General features: G+C 42.5%; 1 protein-coding gene and 1 pseudogene across 2 annotated transcripts; both read right to left on the bottom strand.

Annotated features, from left to right (window-relative positions):
* On the bottom strand, nt 1–1,169 carry LOC311611778 (small ribosomal subunit protein uS2-like; annotated as a pseudogene). Its single transcript has 2 exons — nt 1,028–1,169; nt 1–594 (listed from the first exon to the last, which is right to left on the bottom strand). The product of its transcript is annotated as a small ribosomal subunit protein uS2-like (transcript).
* A 10,549-nt stretch (nt 1,170–11,718) lies between these two features.
* Nucleotides 11,719–12,816, bottom strand: MOS (MOS proto-oncogene, serine/threonine kinase; the record flags this gene model as incomplete). Its single annotated transcript, XM_084864277.1, has 1 exon — nt 11,719–12,816. The coding sequence occupies one exon, from the start codon at nt 12,814–12,816 to the stop codon at nt 11,719–11,721; it is 1,098 nt and encodes a 365-aa protein (XP_084720403.1).
* Between the last annotated feature and the right edge of the window lie 10,361 nt (nt 12,817–23,177).

The following is a 23,177-nucleotide window of genomic DNA, read 5'->3' as shown; positions in this document are numbered from 1 at the left end:
TCATGTTGGAAGCAGCAGCTGTGGTGCAGTGCAGGGGACACCGGAGAGGGGTGGGGAGGACCTCAGCCGAGCAGCCGTGAACTTGGGCGCTGGAGCCGTCCATTCACCTCGAGATTCCTCCTTGGTCACAGCCTTTTCAGCAGTGCCTGCTCTTCCTCTTCAGTCTCTTCAGGATCTCTCTGGAAGTCGTGATCGGGCATGGCTTCCCATGGGTGTTCATGGGAGAGGGTGCCATGTATGCTCAGTACTCCCCAGGCCCGCATCCCCCACATCAGACCCACTGAGTGAGCCTCCTTGTTGTCGTGAGCGATGGCAATGCCCACATCATACAGAGGAGAGTCTGCTGCACAAAGCAACGCTAGGCAGGTGAACATAAGACGCCTCTGTGAGATGCTGGTGGCCCTAACCACCAGAGGTCCCGGCTCCAGGAAGGCTGCCTGGGTCTGGTTGGTGAAGGGTGAATGGAGTGAAGCAACAGCAACAGGAGGGCTCCAGGGGCAGCAGCAAACTTCAGCTCAGCTCGCAGGCCAGTGTTCCTGGATGATGTGACTGACTTCGGCACAGCTCCCTGACTAGTGTTCCTGGATGATCTGACTGACATCAGCGGGGTTTTTAGTGGCGAACAATGGCACGAGCTACCAGCAGAAGCTTCTCTCAGGTCCTCTTCAGATTTTTAAAAAATATGTATATTTTTGTTGGCCCTAGCTGGTTTGGCTCAGTGGATAGAGCATTGGACTGGGGACTGGAAGGTCCCAGGTTCAATTCCAGTCAAGGGCACATGCTCGGGTTGTGGGCTCGATCCCCAGTAGGGGGCGTGCAGGCGGCAACTGATCAATGATAGTCTCTCATCATTGATGTTTCTATCTCTCTCTCCCTCTCCCTTCCTCTCTGAAAACAACAATATTCGGCTGCCTCCTGCACGCCCCCTACTAGGGATCGAGCCCACAACCCAAGCATGTGCCCTTGACTGGAATTGAACCTGGGACCTTCCAGTCCCCAGTCCAATGCTCTATCCACAGAGCCAAACCAGCTAGGGCCCTCTTCAGATTGATGATGCAGATGCCATCCCTGTTCTTTTTGTAGATGTACTGTTGCATCTGGAAGCCAAGGTTGGTGCCACCTGAGTGGGTTCGTGCTGCCAGGAACTTGAGGACATCCTCCGCCTCCATTTGCCGAACATCAAGGGATCCGGACGTTGTGAGGGTTTCCCTTTACGTTACGTGGGAACTGAGATGGGCCCCTCTCTGGGTAGTGAGGAACTGGTATATGCATTTTCTTTACCATGAACTGACTTTTCAAGATTTTTACCCATTTCTCGCCTTGGCTGGGTGGCTTGGTTAGTGCGTTGCCCTATATACCAAAAGGTTGCAGGTTCGATTCCCAGGCAGGGCACATATCTGGGTTATAGGTTTGATCCCTGGTCTGGTATATATGGGAGGCAACCAATTGATATTTCTCTCTCACGTCCATCTCTCTCTCTCTCTCTCTCTCTCTCTCTCTCTCTCTCTCTCTCTCTCTCTCAAATTAATAAAACAACAACGATATATCCTCAGGTAAGGATTAAGGGGGAAAAAAAGAATTTTCTCTATTTCTCTATTAAGGCATGATGATTTTTTATTTTATGCGTTCTTTATAGGAAAAAAAAATTAACCTATTGTCAGTCACACTTTGAGCAAAGTTTTCGCAGCCAATTATCTGGATTTATTTATATTTTTATATCCAGAAGTTATACTTTTTATGTAATGAAATATGGAAACCTCTTTTACGGCCCCCCCCCCCCCCCCCCATTGCTTTTATAAAAGCTTAGGAATTCCTTCCTCCTCCTAGTTTGTATTAACTACTCAAAGCCATTTCTTCCAGTTTTGCAGACGCTCTTGAACCCATCTGGAAATGATTTGGGCATGTGGTATGTAAGTTATTTATTTTAAAAAACATATAGTTTTAGTAGAACTGTTGGTGGTAGGCTAAAAGTTCCTTGAAAACAGGAAGCATGACATATTCACTCTGTTTTCCTTGACTTTCCCAGACAGAGGAATCACGGAACACAGCCTCCCGTTCCTCCTCGGGGGAGGGCACCCCAAGCCGCAGTCAGGAAAAGTGGGCTCCTGCCCCGCTCCCTCTGTTTGGAGAAGCCACTCACTGCCCGTCCCCTGGCTCGTATCACGGCACCTCCCCACGGGCTTCCGCCCCTGTTGTCGCTGAGGACATCTTACAAGTCTGCAGAGTCAGGGAGAAGGCTGCCCGAGATGTGAGCCCCCTCGTGCCTCTTTGATTCCAGTTGTTCTGATTTCAGTTGTTCGTGTAACCCTCCGACCTCCCCACTGGTAATTCTTCCTGGAAGGCACCTCGAAAGCTCGCCTCCGTCAGTCCCTAGGGTGGCCGAGGCTGCTTTCTCTTTGCCCTTTACATTCTCTTCAGGATACATTTCTTTTCCATGGGAGCAGCTCCTCCTCAGCGAAGGAGAAGCCATTATTTCCTAGTTTTGCCTTTTTTTATCTTTTTTTATTAGGAGAAGTGGAGGGATTGTGGGTGATGGCCAACTATTAGCGATCCTCAGTGATCTTTTCCATGAAGTCTGAGACTTGGTTTACATAAGATCCTGAACAGGCACTCCCACTGCCCTCACTGGTGCCTGGAGTTGTGAGTTCCTACAGGTCCACCTCAGGAACTCTTATTAAAGAATTAAAAAACAAAACACCCGCCAAAACTGGTTTGGCTCAGTGGATAGAGCGTAGGTCTGCGGACTGAAAGGTCCCAGGTTCAATTCCAGTCAAGGGCACGTACATTGGTTGCGGGCACATTCCCAGTAGGGGGTGTGCAAGAGGCAGCTGGTTGATGTTTCTAGCTCTCTATCCCCCTTCCTCTCTGTAAAAAATCAATAAAATATATTTAAAAAAAACAAAACACCCAATACTTTGTAATCTTTAAAAATTTACCTTTATTGTTAAAAGTATTACAGATGTCCCCCTTTTTATCCCCATTGATGCCATCTACCCCACTCCTGCCCCCTTCCCAGGCCTTCACCCCACTATTGTCTGTGTCCATGGGTTAGGCATATATGCATATAAGTTCTTTAATTAATTTCTCCCTCCCCCCCGCCTTCTGAGATTCAAAAGTCTGTTGCATGCTTCCATGTCTCTGGATCTATTTTTATTCATCAGTTTATTTTGTTCATCAGATTCCACATATAAGTGAGGTTGAGATATTTGTCTTTCTCTGACTGGCTTATTTCACTTAGCATGATACTCTTCAGGTCCCTCCATGTTATCTCAAAGGGTAATAGATGCTTCTTTTCTTACAGCTGCATAGCATTCCATTGTGTAGAGAATGAAATTCAGGGTTTATTTGTGGGAGGGGAGGGGCAGCCAGGGTCTAACACTGTTCTCAGATTAGGCACACTTGGGAATTTGAGTAAAGTATCATCAGTAGGCTGGCCCTGGGCAGGGACTGGGTTTGTAGGCAGCCTGAATGAGGGTTCTTGCACTCAATCCTAACACCAAAAACCTAAGGGACAACTGTAAAAAGTCCAACTTTTGGATAGAATATAAAGAGCTGAAATGACCAAAAGAAGAGTGTCCAGTGGTTTTTAACAGGGAAGCAATTATGACCGCTACAGGCAGATCAGGAAACGGAGGGGTGGGGGTGGGGGTGAGGGAGGGGTGCGCTGGGTTCTGCAGAGACTATTGCCAATTGGCAGGCAGGGTCAGGGATGCTGAATGTCCAGTAAGAGACTGTCCTGCCTCAAATACCAGTGGCGCCGAAACCAGTTTGGCTCAGTGGATAGAGCGTCGGCCTGCGGACTGAAAGGTCCCAGGTTCGATTCTGGTCAAGGGCATGTGCTTGGTTGCGGGCACATCCCCAGTGGGGGGTGTGCAGGAGGCAGCTGGTCTATGATTCTCTCTCATCGATGTTTCTAACTCTCTATCCCTCTTTCTTCCTCTCTGTGTAAAATCAATAATATATTAAAAAAAAAATACCAGTGGCACCTCTGGTAACCTGTCTGTGACCAAGCAAGGCTGGGATGGGCACTTTCCCACTCTGCTACCCCTCTAGTTGGCACTTGCCAAGAAGTGTAAGTAACAGCTGTCTAGACCCCAGAAGCTAGAACAGTCTGCGGAGAGACCTGAAACACAGCTGCTGGCTTGAATCCCTTTTCGCTGAAGCAGGTGAGCTGCCGCTCGTTTGTGTGAGGCTGTCCCTCTTGATATCATGGCTTACCTGGGTCTGTAACTCTCTCAGCTTCTTTCATCCAGAGGGGGCCAGGAGGACGATGGTTTCAGAGCTCAGAGAGCCCACAGGACTCCACCTGGTAGTAAATCCTCTCCGGCTTATCACTGGGGGTGTAGGGAACCTGTGGCTCATCCTCATCCAGCTCCTAGTGCTCACTCCTTGGCCATTCCCCTGGCTTGGAGTACACTGTGTGCCCCCTGCAGTCAGATTCCACTGAGCATGCTCCTTGCCAAAGGCTTTTTTTGGCACAGGCACCAAGTCTTGCTCCTTGCCCTTTCACAGCCTGACAATGAGGATGTGTCCTATGCCACATAGCCGTTGAGGTTATCCTCTCGGTTCTGAGAGGTCCCTGGAATGGCCGTGGGGCTGTCGGAGATGAAGTTTCAAGAGGCGACACGAGGAGTGTGATCTTCATTGCACCATGTGTGGAGAAGGAACATCACCGAGCATTCAGGGCAGAACTCTTCATGCGTGCAGTCCCAGGAGTACTGCAGCCTGTCCATGGTGTCCACACTAGTGAGGGCGATTGATCCAAGCCTGTGAATGATGGACTCGTCATGAAGGACCTTGTCATCAATGGTTACTACGGGCACTTGAATGATGAAGGCCTTCTGAATAGGACTAGCCACCTCTAGGTCCTCATTCTTTTTTTTTTTTAATATATTTTATTGATTTTGTACAGAGAGGAAGGGAGAGAGACAGAGAGTTAGAAACATCGATGAGAGAGAGTCATTGATCAGCTGCCTCTTGCACACCCCCTACTGGGGATATGCCCGCAACCAAGGTACATGCCCTTGACCAGAATCGAACCCGGAACCCTTCAGTCCCCAAGCCGACGCTCTATCCATTGAGCCAAACTGGTCTTGGCTAGGTCCTCATTCTTAATGATGAACTTGACACTCTCCTCAGTGAGCTCTGTGTGCCCCATGGTGGGCTGGTTGGCATATAGCCTTGTACCCAAAAACCCATGTCTCTTTAAAATTGAATTTTTTATGGGCTAAGGAGGAAACTATAAAATAGGGAGAGTGGGGAGAATACAAATAAAGTAAATCTAAAAGTAGCTCTCACATCTAAAGTCAGTATTAGATAGTGGACCTGTTTTTAAAAAAGAAGAAGAAAAATAGCCCTAGCCAGTTTGGCTCAGTGGATAGAGCTTCACCCTGTAGACTGAAGGGCCCCAGGGTTCAATTCCAGTGAAGGGTACATGCCTGGGTTGTGGGGGGGTCGATCCCCAGTAGGGGGCCTGTAGGAAGTAGCTGATCAGTGAGTCTCATTGATATTTTTCTCTCTCTCTCCCGCTCCCTTCCTCTCTGAAATCAATAAAAATATATTTTTTAAAAAAATAGAAAAACCATTGCATGTCTCTCCACCATTTTTTTCTCCTAACATCTCCTTACTAGGAGATGCTGATAAGTAACAGAATGGCAAAAAAGCCAGAAGAGAAGATCCTGAAACAATTGTATACTTCACCCTGAATTCAATGGACGCTCTCACAGAAACAATTGTCCTATGATGGGTTATTCTAGCTGAAATTAGAATAGCAGGACATTCTGAAATAATTATGGAAAGATACACTCCATAATTACCCTCCAGTAGACAAAGATAGTTGTATGATTTCCCCATAATAGATCAGCATGACCCTCATCACAACATTCATCGGGAGGGAAAACAGGTTGTTTTTTCTGACTTGAAAAAAAAAAAAAAAAGAGCTTATTCTTCAGATTGTGGCAGAATTCAAATTTCTTAAGGACTTAAAGATTACTTAATATTTGACAAATGTTTGGTCAGACTCACTGTACAATGTGTTCTAATATGATTCACCATTCCTTAAAGGGGGGGGAAAAAAATCTACTTCCAGTTCTGAAGTCAGGGAATTCTGTAACTTGATTCCTCTGTAAGGGGACTTGCTTCGGGCTTTCAGTGCTATTATTCTGTCAAATTTTGTTCTCCTTTCCCTTTAAATTTTTTCTGGCTGCACTCTATTATTCCACAGACCTTTAGGTTTTCCCTCTTTGTAATTTGATGCCCTATTCAGCAGTGTTCAGGAAGCTGTCTTGCTTTAGTTTAGTCCTTCTCGGCTGCTTCTGCTTTCCTTAGCTGAATGGGTAGCTTGTTTTCCTCTTTTAGGCTCTCTCTCTTTTGAGGGAGCCTGCACTGTTTTATTACTCTATTTTAAAGAAAGCATGGATTTCACAGAGTGAGTTGGCTCACATGTACCAAAATAATAATAATAAAAAAAAGAATATTTACTTTAATCACTTTGATATTATTTCTTAAAATTCACTTCATAGAAAAAGCACATTAAAATATATCCTGAGACCCACCACACACTCATTTTCATCTTTTTGTTTTCTTAATTTAGTTTTTTAGTTTTTATAATTTGTACGTGAGCAGCAGTTAAAGGATCAAATAGTTGCACCAGAATTACTGCCCCCCAAAAGCCTCAAGGATGCCACACCAAGTCTTGGGGTCTTGCAACCACTTTCAACTCTCTTTTGAAATTAATTTTGGTAACAAAATCTGTACCTCTTAATAACATATTTATGTGGACACTTCTTTATTTTTTTATTTTTATTATTTATTTATTTATTTTAAAATATTTTTTTTTGATTTTTTGCAGAGAGGAAGGGGGAGGGAGAGAGAGAATTACAATAGAAACATTGATGAGAAACATCGATCAGCTGCCTCTTGCACTTGTGCCTGCAACCAAGGTACATGCCCTTGACCGAAATCGAACCTGGGACCCTTGAGTGCGCAGTCCGACACTCTATCCACCAAGCCAAACCGGCTAGGGCTATTTTATTTTATTATTTATTTATTTATTTTAGTTTTAGGCATTATCTATTGACTTTTCTCTTTGGAAGATTAGGATTTAGTTTTATTTCACTTCTATCCTCCATACCTATAGTCACAATTCCTCTCCATTCATCCTTCCATTATTGTTATGTTATTCCTTTGGTTAGATCAACATACAGTGTGGCTTTATTATAGCTATTATACAAGGTTATTTGAACTAAACCATTTGTTATACAATATTTGCTTTTCTTGTGTTGCCCAACTTTTTGTGTCCCCTAAAGTTAATAAACTTTGTTTCATTCTCTTTGTTTGTATTTTTTTCTGTATTCATCATTGTTTATCCCATACTCTCCTCACACTATGGAATATTATTTCAATCCATTAAAACACAGGTATTTATTTGTTTTATCTTCTTTGAGTCATCAGACCTGCACAATTGGCAGCTTGTTATTTCAACCACCATGGTCCTTGGAGATTCCCTTTGCCTCGCTCTTTCCTGGATACTCTGTTTTCTTCTTTTCTGCTTTATACACTTGCTTTAGTAGAATACCCCCTACTCTCAAGTAGTTTTCTGAGAAAGGGTGCATAGTAGTGAGTTTTTGAGACCTTGCCTGTCTCAAATGGTCTTTAGCCAACATGTACATTCAATGAATAATTTGGCTGAGTATAGAATACTAAGTTGGAAATGATTTTCCCTCAGAATTTTGGAAATAGTAATCTCTATTGTCTTCTAGGGTCCTTATCTTTTGTATATGATCTTGTTTGTTTATTTTTTTAATTTTCGGAAGCTTTTAAGTTTTTTTTCATTGCCCCTAGTGTTCTAAAATTTTTTTGATAATGTGCCTGCTTATTTGTTTTCATGTGTTGCTGGGCAATCAATACTACATTTGTTTCCTAAATTGTTTGTTGATAATTTTCTCCTATTTCCATATATTCTATCTCTGGAACTTCTATTTGAACATTAGACTTTCCATACAGATCCTCCAATTGTCTTGCTTTCTTTCGATCTCTTTTACTTTTCCTCCACTTATCTTTATCCATTTTTCTAATGAATTTTTAATGTATATAATTATAGTTTTAACTTCCCAAAACTCTTTTTACTATTTTCTAGGTGTTTTTTTTTTTTTTTTAAAGACCGCCCCCCCCCCCCTTTTTTTTCCATGTAGCCAGTATCTCCTTTTATATCTCTATGAGGATAGTTAAGATTTTTTTTTTTATCTTCCTCTTTCATATGAAAGGTTTTCTTTGGAAATAAAATGGGCTGAATGTTGCTATTTATTAGTAGGGCTATAAAAAGCTAATTGGTAACTCTGAACATGTGGAAGGACCTTTAAGAATGAAAGCCGCACAGTAGGTTAATTCTGATGGCTTTACTGCATAAAGGGTATTAGCTTGGTTGCCAGATTCTGCAAACTTAAAACAGGCAATACTAAAACTTTTGGGCATTCTGTGGAAAAACTCAGGTTGTATCTCAGGTTCCTCTACTGCTGGCTTAAATGTTCTAGGACATACTGAACTTCCCTGCTTCCTAAATTCTGTTCCTATAATTCTGTCTTTCTCTTTGTCCTCGTGAATTAATGCTTTAAAAAAAATTCATCTGTCACATATGGGAGTTAGGGAGAACAGATATATGAGTGTGTTTTGAACTTTATTATTCACTGGAAGTTCCAATATTTTCCAAGACTGTCAGGAAATTTTAAATTTTGGAAATGTATTTAATATACTAATAATGAAATCAGTATTCACAAAATCTTAAATTAGATTTAGTGCTGCATGACCTCTTCAACTAGAATGTAATATCAACTCTTAAGTCTATGTCTGTGCTTTTGCTTTCTCCCACTGAATCTAGCTCGCATGATTCTCAGGGCATATTGGATGATGAAATATATGCTTGCTGAATATGTGAATACATGGATAAGAATTATTTTATGATCAGATTTATGTGAAGGAAAGAAGTACACACTACAGTTATTTCCTTTTTTAAAACATTGGGCACTGCATTATATTTCTCAGATACTTTTTCTGTTTCTCTTTGAAAATCATCCTTAATTATATTATGCTTTCAATAGCAATTTTCTTGATTTTTATAAACTAGATAAAATATTATTTAAACCTTTGAAATAATGAAGCTAAAAGTAAGGTATCCCATGAAATGGAATGGGATATAGGACATGGGTTCTGACCCTATCACTTATTTGTGTGACTCTGGGCAAGTTGTTAATATCTCTATTAATAATATGCTAGAGTATTGATGAGGATTTAATTTGACATCTGTGCAAAATACTTTATAGTTCCTGGTACATAATACTCAATAAACTTTAGCTATGATGATGATAATTTTTCTATACAGTGAAGATAGTAATTAATATATATTTAATTGAAATTGTTTTTAATCTATAAGTTTAATTTGGGAAGAATGACCATCTTAATGGTGTCTTTTTATTTGTTTGTTGCTGTTAATCCTCATCCGAGGATATTTTTCCATTGATTTTTCTAGGCAGAATGAAAGAGAGAGGGAAAGACAGAGAGAAACATTGATGTGAGAGAAACCATGGATTGGTTGCCTCTTGCATGAGCCCTGACCAGGGACCTGGCTGGGGAGGAGCCTGCAACCAAGGAATGCACCCTTGACTGGAATCCAACCCGGGACCCTTTGGTCTGTAGGCTGATGCTGTATTCACTGAGCCAAACCAGCTAGGGCTTATATACTTTTTAAGAGTTTTATTTTCTATGTCTACTTCTATATATTTCTCTCTATATCTCTATCTACCTATTAAAAACTGAGTTCACACTGATACCTATTTCATTTCAACACTCTAAGATTAATTATAGACTTCCTCCTTTTTGTACCTATAGCCCCCTTCTACAACATTTATGCAACTCAGCTCTCATTATCCTCAATATGCTTATTTGTTCAACCCTCCTGTATACAACTAATATTCCTCCCACACTGGTCCAGTATCCCATCTTCTGGTCTACCACCACATGGCTGCGGCTGTGTCAGACAATATTCCCTCCTTTTCATTGCTATTGTAAAAGGAATCCTTTTCTTTTATAAATTCTAACTGGTTTTTGTTTACATATTTGAAATCTGTGGGTTTCATGTTAGTTTTATATCCTGCTATCTTATACAATCTTCTCATTGTTTGAATTATTTTTAATTAATTCTTTATACAGCCTGAAAATAGAATCTGCAAACAAAATGAGTTTTCTCTCTTTACAGTTTTTAAAACTCAAATTTCCTTCTCTTTTCTAATTTCATTGATTAACAAAATGTTAAATAGCAGTGGTAGTATGCACATTCATTCTTGTATTATTCCTGACTCACTGGGAATTCCTCCAGTCATTCTGTATTATGATGGTGGCTGTTGGGCTGAAATGTGTGTTTGTGTGTGTTTTATACTTTGTAAGCTTTTTATTGTGAAATAATTTTAGAAATATAGAAAATTCTCAAAGATAGTACAGAGAATTCTTATATACCCTTCCCCTAGCTTTCCCTTATGTTAACAACTAATCATGATGCAGTTATAAAAGCAAAGAGATTAACATTGGTCATGTGTGCATTTTTAGAAGTCCTGGTAAGGAAGTATCAATTGATTCTTCTCTTTTAGTCTCTTTCTAAAAATTGGGAATGAATGTTCAATTTTGTCAAATGTCTTCTCAGTACATATCCTTATTTTTTCTTTTCACAAATTAATTTTTAAAAATTAACTGTTGAATTCTTTTTTGCTAATATCTTTTTTAGAAACTTTAAGATTGGTCTGTAGTTTATTTTTTAAAGCAACTTTATCAGGCTTCAGTATAAAGGTTATTCTTCAAAATAATTTGAAAGTTTTCCTTCTATTTTTTCTATAGAAATTGGTCTATTATAGATTTGCTATCTTCATTGGGGCCAGTTTTGGCAAATTACATTTTTCTAGAACACTGTATATTCTTCTAGATGTTCAAATTTATTTCTATACAGACATGCAAAGTTTTCTCTTAAGATTAAAGTTTCCTGTTATATCATTATTCTCCCTTTATTAATTCTTTGTTTATGTGCTTTTATTTAAGTCAACTTGTGGTTTATCTGTTTTGTTGGTTTTTAGGCAACAAACTATTTACATAAACATTTGTTTATTTACTTGGTCTAGCTTTTTAAGCTCTCAATAATCAACAAAAACATTGTTTTAAGACATAAAAAAATAAACATCTCAACTTGTGAATTTTATGTATGAAAGTTATCACAAACAAGGAATTTTGTTGGAGGGAACAGGAAGACAATCTTTTTCAAAAAAAGCTTTTACTCATTTGGTGTGGGAGCAAGTAAACTATTGATAGTTTAAATTTAGGTGGTGGGTATGGAGAATTTATGGAAAACATTTAGCATTTTACAGTTCAGTTCTGTTTTTGGACAAACTGGTTTTATCGATAACAAATGTGACTAAATGCAATACGATGGCACTTTTCAATTTAAATCCACCAGCTGAAAAAGCAAAGCATGGACCTCCATAAAGGAACAAGGTGATTCCTAACAGCCCTCGGGCCAGATTGGTAGCTCTTAAGAAAAAGCATTTGAGACGAAAAGGAGATTTTAGTACCTTTATTTTCTTTAAAAAAAAAAAAAAAAGTCCCTCAGATACGATTTTTCCACCTTACATCTTCACTTCTTTAAAAATAAATAGAAACAAACGCTTATCTGGAGACAGGTTCCTAGGGGGCGAGCTCAGCGCGCAGGGCGGTGAGGTCAGCCAGCAGCAGCTCGGCGCTCGGCCTCTGCGGGGCCCTGGCCGCCCAGCAGCCCCGGATCACCCCCGCCAGCCTCCTGCCCGGGTCCGAGGCCGCGAAGACGGCCGCCGAGAGGGGCGGCCGCAGCTGGTAGGCCACCACGGCGTAGAGCACGTGCTGGCGCTCCCCCGGGTAGGGCACCTCGCGGGTGGCCATCTGCCAGAGCGTGATGGCGAAGGAGTAGATGTCCGCTTTGGGCGTGAGGCTCTCCCCTTTGAGGAGCTCGGGGGCTCGGTGGGTGTAGGTGCCGCCTAGGTGGTGCGAAGCGGCGGCCTGGGAGCCCGGGAGGTCGCCCAGCCTCTCGGAGCAGCCGAAGTCCCCGATTTTGCAGACGCCCCGCTCGCTGATGAGGACGTTGGCGGGCTTCAGGTCCAAGTGCACGATGCTCTGCGCGTGGAGGAAGAGCAGCCCGTTCACGATGTCCAGGGCGTACTTCAGGCACGTGGACAGGGTCAGCTCCTCTCCTGCAGGACCGTGGGACTCCACCTCCTCCTCCTCCTCCCCTTCCTCCTCCTCCTCGTCCATGTCTTCCTCGGGGGAGCTGGCCGCACCGTAGATGACCTGGTGCAAGGTGACGTGGCCCCCGAACTCCATGATGATGGTGCCCAAGCTGTCCAGGCCCGCAGGCGTGCGCGTGCTGGCGGCCACCACCCCTACGATGTTCTCGTGGCGCAGCCTGGCCACGTTGAGCTCGGCCCAGAAGCTGCGCTGGGACGCCAGGCGGTTCTTGGCGCACCGGTTCACCTGCTTGACGGCCACCAGCGCCCCGTGGTAGGTGGCCTTGTGCACGCAGCCGAAGCCCCCGGCCCCCAGCCTCTGCAGGAAGCGCAGCTGCTCCCAGTCGATGGTGCACCAGGCCAGCCGGCGCGGCAGGCGCGGGGCCCTGGGCGGAGTGGTCCCCGGGAAGAGCTTCCCTCCTGCCCTGCCGGGGTGCACCGAGGGGCTGCTGCAGGGCCTGGCGTCCACGGAGGGGGAGAACTCGCCGCCAGGGAGGTAGCTGCGCCGCGGGAGGGGCGAGGGCATGGCTTCTTGCAAGTGGATCCGGAGCAGTGGCTCAGGTAAGGGAAAAGCCCCATCAGTCGGGGAGCATGGCTGACTGGCTGCCTAGGCCTCTGCTCCGGCCTCAGGGTTTTTCTCCTCTCCCTTCATTTTCCCATTGAGCCCATCTGTGAGGTGGTCACTCAGCAAGGGTGTTGTCTGTCAAGTGGGGAAAACGATCCTCGGAACGAAGCATAACAATATCTTTCAGGTGGAAGCATTTCCCGTCAACACTTAACAGTGAATTCTTATAACAACCAGCGCTCAGATAAACAGCACCCCTCTTTCACACTATTTCTTAATTGTATTAAAATGGGCTCCCCGCCCCCCCCCCCCCCCCAAGTCTCATCCGCTGAACATGATCAGTAATGAGACTGAAAAGGCCACAGTACAATTTCACACTCTGCAGGCCATAATGATGGTCCTCATTCCTCTCCAGCTGCATTAAGTCACTTCCAGCAGTTATTGGCAGGAGGGATTGAAACAGGAACAGCTGACATTTGTTTATCTGATTACAGGGATAACTAGGTGCAACCTATATATGTGGATTAAAAAAACAAAAAGTAACCTTAAAGTAATGAATCCGAATTGAGTCACTGATACAGGCCAAAGCATGCACCTCCTAGTTGGTCACGGGGAAGGAAGTTTCTCTGACACTCCATTCAGCTTACAGAGCAAATGAGCAAGACTCCTTAGCAACGTATCGACTTCCCAACAATCCTGTTGCATGGCAGTTCAGCCCACCCAGTAAGCACGCTTGCAAGGGAGATTCAAGTCTCCACAGCAAATGAGTTGCAGAAGTCTTGAAACAGCTGTTGGGAGAGGAAAAAAAGAACAAAAAATGATTCAGAGCCACGATCAGAGCTTCAAAAAAAAAAAAAAAAAAATATGAGAGAATCCTGGGAGAGGAAAATATCTGAAGAAATAAAATTGACGCAGAATTACTAGTGCCTGTATATGATGTGGGAAACCAGGATGTTGAAATTAAATTCAGGGTCTTGCTGTCTCGCCATAAAACAAAACAAAAGGGGGAAAAAAAAACCACCCAATTTTTATTCCATATCTTTGGGAAAAAAAGACCAACAGCATTATCCTGTTCATTAAAAATATAGGGGTTAATGTTAGAATCTATATTTAAAAAAATTCAAACGGTAAATTTTATTTTGAATTATTGTACTTAGAGCACAGAGATGATATGTAACCACATTTTTATGATGATAGGTCTATGCTTCTGAAATGTATTGGTTCTAAAAAGATATATTAATACACAAGCCCTTTTGAAGTCTGTGGAATTCCTATTCTATATCATCTGTCTGCCTTAGTATGTGATAGTGTGTGTAATATTTAACCTGTTTAAGCCTCACTCTTTTCATTTAAGAAATTAGGATAATCATTATTGAAGTAAACTTTGCTCCTATTTGGAATAAAAGTTGGGGAGCCCTGGCCAGATTAATAATAGCACAAGTCTAAAACATGCTAACTATTTTAGTAGAAATGGCAGTTAAATGAAGTTGTATCAAACCTAAAATATAAAAGAATGGCAGCAGAGTAAACTAAAAAAGCAATAAAATTATATTCTGTCATAAGTACACATTACAAAATGTATTCAATAGTCATCACATCGCTGAGATTATAATTTAGGGATCTGAACCTGTCCTGTGGTATTAGGAGTGTTGTGAATATTAGCTGACTAAGGGCAAAAGTGTACCTTAGCCTCCTCGGTATTACACGTAAGGCAAAATGATGTGATTGGTATTGTATAAGTTACTTTTAAGACATTTTAGCATAACTAACTTTTCAAGGTTTGATTTTATCATTTACATAAAATATAAGGTATTAATAAAAATGTGGTACTCTGTAGATTCAACCCCCCAACCCCCATCATCTGTCTGGTTTATTTCATTTAGCATAATACCGTATTTTTCGGACCATAAGATGCACCGGACCATAAGACGCACCAGTTTTTAGAGAAGGGAAATGAAGAAAAAAAGTGAAACAAATAGTGTCCTAAAATATTTTATGTGCATTAAAACCCAACATCACAGTCATAAACACATGTAATCAACCCTGTAAACAGCAGCATTTAGAACCATTTTAGAGCCTGGCAAGCACACAGAGACCACACAGAGCCGGGCAAGTAAAAAAAACTTTTTTTTTACAGTATATGTGTAGGCTATATTTGGACCATAAGATGCAGGGAATTTTCCCCCCCCCCCCCACTTCTGGGGGAAAAAAAGTGCGTTTTATGGTCCGAAAAATACGGTAGTTTCCAGGTCCGTCCATGCTGTAGCAAAAGGTAAGATTTCCTTCTTTGTTATGGCTGAGTAGTATTCCATTGTGTAAATGTACCACAGCTTTTTTTACCCAATCATTTACTGATAGTCACTTGGCTCTTGTAAATAATGATGCAAGGGACACAGTGGTGCATATATTCTTTCAAATTAGTGTTTTGGGTTTCTTTGGATATATTCCCAGAAGTGGGATTGCTGGGTCACTCAATCAAAAAAGAATAAGAAACTAAGATAACAAATAAACAAACCAAAAGAATCATCATCTGCCGATCTGCACAAGAGTATTTAATTGAGTATACTTTTTAAAACAGTCTCTGGGGCAAGACGGCCTGAGTTTCTTACTGTCCCTCAGTGTCCTCACCTGCTAAAATAAATGAAGGAAATATGCCTACATCAGGATGATTGTCAGGATGAACAGAATTCCAAAGACTGAGATCAGGGCTAAGTAATATCTAAATGCTAATTATATATATGAAACTCATAAAAAAACAAACAAACAAACAAACAAAAAAAACCCCCACACACAATGTGTATGGGTTTGAACCAAGAAGAAACAGAGTTGTTAGAAAGTATTGGTTTCAAGCGTACTCTGCCAGGGCTGAGGCAACGTACTTTATTATAAGCTAAACCAATTTGAAGTTTGAGTTTTTTTGTGTGTGTGTGTGTGTGCACTTACAGTTAAAAGATCTGTAAGAGCATATTGCCTTATTGTTGGTACAAGCTAAAAATGTGGAGCATTAATACTAATCTGATCACTTGTAATAACCCAAAGGATGGCAAAAAATAAAATGTTTTGAAAATGGGGTAGGCAGTCTAGCCTCGAACCGCAGATGAAACAAAGGAGAAAGAGGGACTGTGTGCACCTACCGTGGGCAAAGGGCTCTCTGGGTCTTAGAGCGAAGGCTTTACGCTTTCCGTCTGCTCTTTCATTGGCAGCGTGACTGCTGAGAGCTACATCAGCATCAGGCAAACAGCGGCATTTGCCAGGATATGTGACAGCCGATGTCAGAACCAATGGCTCCTGGGAAGAGGGTCCACGCTCACCTTGAGTGCAGCCGGAGATGCAGGAGCTCTGACTGTGGAGGGGATGCCCCGGGGCGCGGGGCTGGCGGGCTGCGCAAAGGGCGTTCGCGCTGAGCCCACGCCCTGCGCCAGGGGCCAGGGCAGCGCTTGCAGCCGGAGCGCGGCCCGGGTTTAGGGGGAGCTTCCCCTGCCCGCGCCCCCAAATGACTGGGGGTGAGTGGCTTCTGGTCAGGCAGCCGGGCCGACGATGTCTGTCGCTGCCTCCCTGCATGATGCACGGCTCCCCAGGCCTCTGGCCCTGGAGTCTGGATGCATCTCTCTCTTCGCGAACCGCAGGCGTGGCTGGCCTTGGGGTGCCTGTTTCGGGGGAGCCTAGGAGCACGTGGAGAGGGCTGTCACCCTCCAGGGCGATGTGCTGCCTAAAGCCATTTGTGCGCCCAACTGCTGTTCCCTCGCCCTTAGACGTACAGAGAGTTTTGCTCTCCTTTCATGTCCATTCAGAACCATCACGTAAGCTTTGGGAAGATGTTTTAAAATGCCTTTAAAGCAGTGTTTCCCAAACTTCTCTCATGATGAGAATCACCTGGTGGAGTTGTTAAAATACAGATTCCTGAATCCCAACTAAGAAGTGCTAAACTATAATTTTTGGGAACATATAGGTAAATTGTATATTTAACTTAGTGCTCTGTAAGCAATTTTACTTATATGTTCCCAAAAATTCTAGTTTAGCACTTCTTAGTTGGGATTCAGGAATCTGTATTTTGACAACTCCACCAGGTGATTCTCATCATGAGAGAAGTTTGGGAAACACTGCTTTAAAGTCAGTGCCGTCACAACAACGCACAGAACCCCCGCTTCCAGGGGCCACCCTGGCTGCTACCCCCGCGTGAGCGCATGCGCATCGGGTGGCCACTGGCCTCCCGGGGCAGCTTCCCAGTGGTCTCGGGTTTCAACCCAACTTCAGAAAGCGGGCATGTGAGGAATGCGCGCATTGGAGTCTTTGAAGTGTTTCATCACTGTTTACAAGCATAAACTGAGGTAGAAAATCCACATTTGCTTTTTTAAATTAAAAAAAACTAAGCTATAAATGAATACATGTATTTTATTAAGATGTAAAGGTCGCAGAGTCCAATTTGAAAAATATATTTTTTTACTTGTTACTGTTGATACTAATCTGAAATTTGAATTTTATATTTAGCAATCTATACTATACTCGTTTCCATGTCAGGACAGCTACTTTTGTCTTTGTAACATAACATGGTCAGGGGAAGATCCCAGTTTCCTGGGGCCTCAAGGTTTACAAATGTGGAGACCTTCTTTAGGAAAAAGATAGAACAACTAGGAATAGAGGTTTGGGGCCCTCCCTTGGCCTCAGCTCATCTTCCATGCTTACCATGAATCCATCTGGTTGGCGTGGTGGTTGAACTGGTTTTCCTTAAGATGTTTCAGGATATCATAGTCCCAGGGTCCATAAAAGGGAAATTAAAATGTGGGGTTGTCTCCAGTGTATCTATGGCAGATGACCATTCACTGTAGTGGCCCAGTACTAATGGAGGAAGGCTGGAAATGCCTTCCTAACACGTCAACATGGTGGTGCCCATGCTATGTTAACGTAGCCTGGGGAGAAAAAGCAGGAAAAATGTGACTCGGGACAGCAAAAGGCCAGTGAGGAAAGGAAGACACGAAGCTTACAAATGTCTAGTGACTCGTTCTCCAGCACCCCTTTGCTGAATTCAGGTTCCTGGTTGCAACAAATGTTGCCGACCATACCAAATTCTTACAGAAATAAAGATCATGGTCTCAAACTTCGAGACTGTGGTGTACTTGTAATCTGTACACAGAAATAAGAGATAGGGAAGCATACACACACACCAGCGGCTTAACTCCCTGGTCTTCTCAGAATCTTCTAGTTTCCTTGCTCTTTTAATCACTTTTTGTGTGTGTGTGTGTGGTGTGTGTGTGTGTGTGTGTGTGTGTGTGTGTGTAACCATTATACGGGATTTAATGTAGCAGCTTCAGCAACTCGTTACTTGGGTAACCCAGAACATTTCTGAAAATCATTCATGTATTTGTGCAAACAGATCATTTATGCCTTCTGTGAAACAATGAAGTGTGTGGAAAGGGGTACCTGCATCAGATGTAGCTGCAGGTGCTTCTGGAAGGGATGAGTAAAATCTTCATCTGAGAATTCTCTGTATCTCTAAACTTAGGATACCGTGAACGCTTACATGTTCTATATAAGTTTTATATCCATGGGCCAAATAATTGGAGGCTGATTTGGGGGTTTATATGTCCCAATTATCATTGACACTTTTTAAAAACCGAACCAGGAGAGTTTGGTCCCTTCCACAATTGACTGCAATCCCATATGACCCAGCTCTCACCCACATACCATGTCCAATCATGTGACCAGATGTTATTAGTAACTTGAGTCCACATTGGTTTCCACATGCAGCCCAATCCAAGGGGGAGAGGTGGCTGTAGAATAATCTGTCCCAGATGACCCCATAGAAAACAGCAGACACTCTGTAACGTGTCATTTTTCTACCCAAAGGAATAGTGTTAACACATTAACAAGAGTGTTGATTCAGGTGAAGTAGAATCACGACTCCAACTTTGAACAGCAGAAGCAAGGTCAGGGAAACATACCAGAAGATAGGAAATTACAATAAGTCTCCATTTTGGATGGCTTTGGGTTTTAGGTTGTACTGTCTCTTGTTCAATGAGAACATATGCTCTGATGAGGATTTTTAAAAAATCTACAAGACAGACAAATCTCAGGCTACACTGATTATGGAAAAGAGAGAGTAGACACAAATCATCGTGGTACTGGGAGTAAACAAGAGCATATCACTAGACAGTAAAAGGATAATAAGAACATATTATCCTTGTGCACATACAAAAGATCTACCCGCGTTTCCCCGAAATGTGCACAGACTCTTGCACTCAGAGTAGAAGCCTTTAGATTACTCCATTGTACCTATTTGTTAGTCCTTGGTACTGGGCTTAATTGGTGGCTATTAACATATTCATAGTGAACAACTTTATGCTAATATATTTGACAATTTAAGTAAAATGGACACATTCCTTTAGAAAAAAATTACCAAAACTAACCCACGAAGGAATAGAAAACTTGAATAACTCCGTATTTATTAAAGAATTTTTATTTGTAATTAAATATATTTCCATAAAGAAAACTCTAGGGCCAAATGGCTCTATTGCTGCTTAAATGAAACATTTAAGGGGAAAAAACAATACAAATCTTTCAGTCTTTCAGGAAATAGAGGAGGAAACATCTTCCCAACTCATTTTATGAGGACAGACTCATCCTGAGGCCACGACCAAAGACATTGGAAAGGAGGCAGAGAAGGTTGGAGAGCAACATCTCTCATGAACAGAAACACAAAATGTCTCCACAAAATATTAGCAAATTAAATCCAACCATGTATAAAAAAGGAGACTGCATCATAATCAAGTAGGGTTTATCCCAGGAATCGAAGGTTAAATTTATTTTCAAAGGTCAACCAATGTAAGTCACCATGTTACATGAATAAGAGACAAAATATAATATTTTCACAAATGCAAAAAGCACGTGTTAATACTTAAACCCACTTATGACAATAAGCTTCAGCAAACTAATAATAAAAGAGAACTCCCTTAACCTGATAAAAGACATCTATAAAACATTTATAGTTAACATATTTAATAGTAAAAGACTAAATTATTTTTTTTAAAATCCTCACTCAGGGACATGTTTTTATTGATTTGAGAGAGAGGAAGGGAGAGGGAGAAAGATCTATGCTACCCTATTTCCCCGAAAATAAGACAGTGTCTTATATTAATTTTTTCTCCCAAAGTTGCGCTAGGTCTTATTTTCAGGGGATGCCTTATCTTTCCATGCGCTAGGTCTTATTTTCAGAGGATGTCTTATTTTCGGGGAAACACGGGTAGATCTTTTGTATTTCTATATATATGCTTTTAATAATCAAATGATCAATTCCTAAAAGCTGCTGGGAAGTTGAATAGCATTGTATTGAATATATATAAAAAATTAAAAAGGATTCACATTTTAGGATTTAGTCATTCCAATCAATGAACATGGTACATCTCTCCATTTATTTAGGCCTTCAGAAGGTAGAGTGTCCTTGTCCCCAAAGTAAGCCAATTGCACGGAGTTCTCAGACAAGTTTTCCACCTTTACTTGTCTATTTGGAGCAGGGGACAGGTACCTACACCTTAGAAGGCTGAAGCCACCAGGAATGGGAAGGGAAATGACCCAGGTGCCCAGAGCCAAATTTTCTCTTGGATCTGACACAGTAAGCTTTGGCATATTGATTAGGCTGGTGTCCATTTACGGTGGCTGCGAAAATAGAGGAAGTTCGAAACTCAGTGGTTATAGAGGGTGTTCTTACGAGATCAGTGTTCATTTTATAAGAGCATCTCACTACCTCTCATAGAGATTTGAAGTGCTGGGTCTCAGTGGTTTGACTGCTAGATTATGTGATTAGATTGGAATTTCCCAATGGGATTATATGGATCAGGAAAAGATAATGCCACAATTGCTCTTCCACCTGGGAGACATTTGAGCAGTGCTGGCACCAACTGGAACAATTTTCAACATTTTAATAGAGGTAGTTCAATAATGTGGCCAGCAGGCAGGTGCCAGATATCTGGGAATCCAGTATCTTCCTGTTCTAGATGCAAATGCCTATGGGAAAGTAGAGGCTGAGCAGAAGCCCAAATCCAAGAGCTTTGATTTGAGAAAAAAAACAAACTCTGGCTCTGAGGAGTAGGAGACTGTAAATGAAAATTTTAGCTGCCTTCTCCCTCACGGATAGAGCCTACATTTTCTCCATGTTGCTCAACAACGGTTTTAAATGAATGTCTCTAGACGTATTGAGAGGTCTAGAAAAGCATATTATATCTAGGATGCGTGAAATCTTATTGAAGAGGGAGCAATTAGTGATATGACATGTAAAACTTAGAAATCTGATTAAGCCTATGGTGATTAGGAAGAATTCAAGACAACAATGAATAAAGATGAATGTGCACAGACTCTTGCACTCAGAGTAGAAGCCTTTAGATTACTCCATTGTACCTATTTGTTAGTCCTCTGTACTGGACTTAATTGGTGGCTATTAACATATTCATAGGGCTGAGTGGGGGGGGGGGGCGGGCAAAGCTAGCGCTGCCTTCATGTGTCATCTGTGCTTTTAAATTTTGAATGAACATCCCAAGATATTTCTGGGGCAACTGCCAAATCCCAGCAGTTAATGGAAAAGTAATTGGGGCTATTCATTATCTACAATTGTTGGTTTGGCACAAGAAGCAAAAAGTGTGAGGAGCCTGATCCCTGAGGGTGGGTGGAACAGGTATACAGTTATCCCTAGAGAAACACGGATTCTATCAAACATCTATATGGTACATGGAGTGTTAGTGCTACTCCACTGATGGCCCTGAAAAAAATGCCACTATACCAACGGGTCCTTGATGCTGTTAATTACAGGAAATGTATGATTCCATGGCAATTATAGGGGGATTAAAAATAATTATTCCCCAATTTTAAACCACTCGGAAGTTCACTCGGATTCATCACATGAAGGCTGTGACACTTAGGCACAGCAGCACACACGGTTGGGGGCCACCTCTGCTCAGAACAGTGGCCACCTGGAAGTTTTGGGGTTCAGGGGTGAGGACCACGCAGGACACTCAAGGGCACTGTTTGTTGAGTGCGAATCTCGAATTTAGTCACCCTGACTCTATAAATCCTTTTTATCCACATGGTGTTTCAGGATGATGCTCTAAACAACTGGGCTACCTGGCCAGGGCCTTACCCATGTCTTTTATTTTCTACTAGAAGCTGGTGCACGAAATTCGTGCACAAGTCGGGGGGGGGGCGGGGAGCAGGGGGACGAGAGTGTCCTTCAGCCCAACCTTTACCCTCTCCAATCTGGGACCCGATCCCAGTGGATCAGGCCTACACGGGCTGTTGGACATCCCTCTCACAATCCAGGATTGCTGGCTCCCAACTGCTCACCTGCCTGCCTTCCTGATTGCCCCTAACTGCTTCTGCCTGCCAACCTGATCACCCCTTAACTACTACCCTGCCAGCCTGTTTGCCCCTAACTGCTCTCCCTTGCAGGTCTGGTTACCCTTAACCGCCCTCTCCTGCAGGCCTTATCTCCTCCCCTCCCCCAAACTGCCCTTCCCTGCAGGCCTGGTTGCCCCCAAATTCCCTCCTCTGCCGGATTGGTCACCCCTAACTGCCCTCCTCTGCAGGCTTGATCACCCCCAACTGCCCTCCCTTGCAGGCCTGGTCTCTCCCAACTGCCCTCCCCTGCTGGCCATCTTGTGGTGGCCGTCTTGTGGTCTTTGACTACATGAGGGCAGCCATTTCGTGTGTTGGAGTGATGGTCAACCTGCATATTACTCTTTTAATTGATAGGATACTCTGGTGCACAATATCAACATGACTTATTCCTGTTGACATTGACCTTGATCACCTGGATGAGGCAGTGTTTGTCTGGATTTTTCTGCTGTAAAGTCTCTATTTTAGCCTTCTCACCCCCCGCCCCCTTCCATACTGTACCCCTTGGAGAGAAGTCTCCATGTGTAGTCCATACTTATTAGGGAGGGAGTTATATGGTTTCTTAAATTAAAAATTTGGATTCTTCTGCACAAAGATGTATCTATTCCCCTTCACTCAATCATTTACATCAGTGTGCAAACATTTACATAAATCATAAATATTTACTTTATACTTTGGATTATAATCCAGTACTACTTTATCTTTTTGTTCAAATTGTTACAGCTTTGGCCACTGTGAACTTTTCAATTGGCTACTGTGTTCCTTTGACATACCTCTGCTATATGGGGTTTTTATTGCTATTTTTGTGCACTTATTTTCTGACACTAAAAGATGTTCTAGGCTCATTATATTTCCTGCTCCAGTCCTAGAATCAGCCATTTATCCAGTGCTATTCATTTTTTTATTTTTTTTTTCTGAACAGGTTTTATTATACAGACGGGGTG

The sequence above is a fragment of the Pipistrellus hanaki genome (genome assembly GCF_964339955.1).
Source record: "Pipistrellus hanaki genome assembly, chromosome: 17".
Lineage (NCBI taxonomy): Eukaryota > Metazoa > Chordata > Mammalia > Chiroptera > Vespertilionidae > Pipistrellus > Pipistrellus hanaki.
The sequence above is the reverse complement of the archived record's forward strand: the minus strand, read 5'-3'. Positions and strand labels throughout refer to the sequence as shown.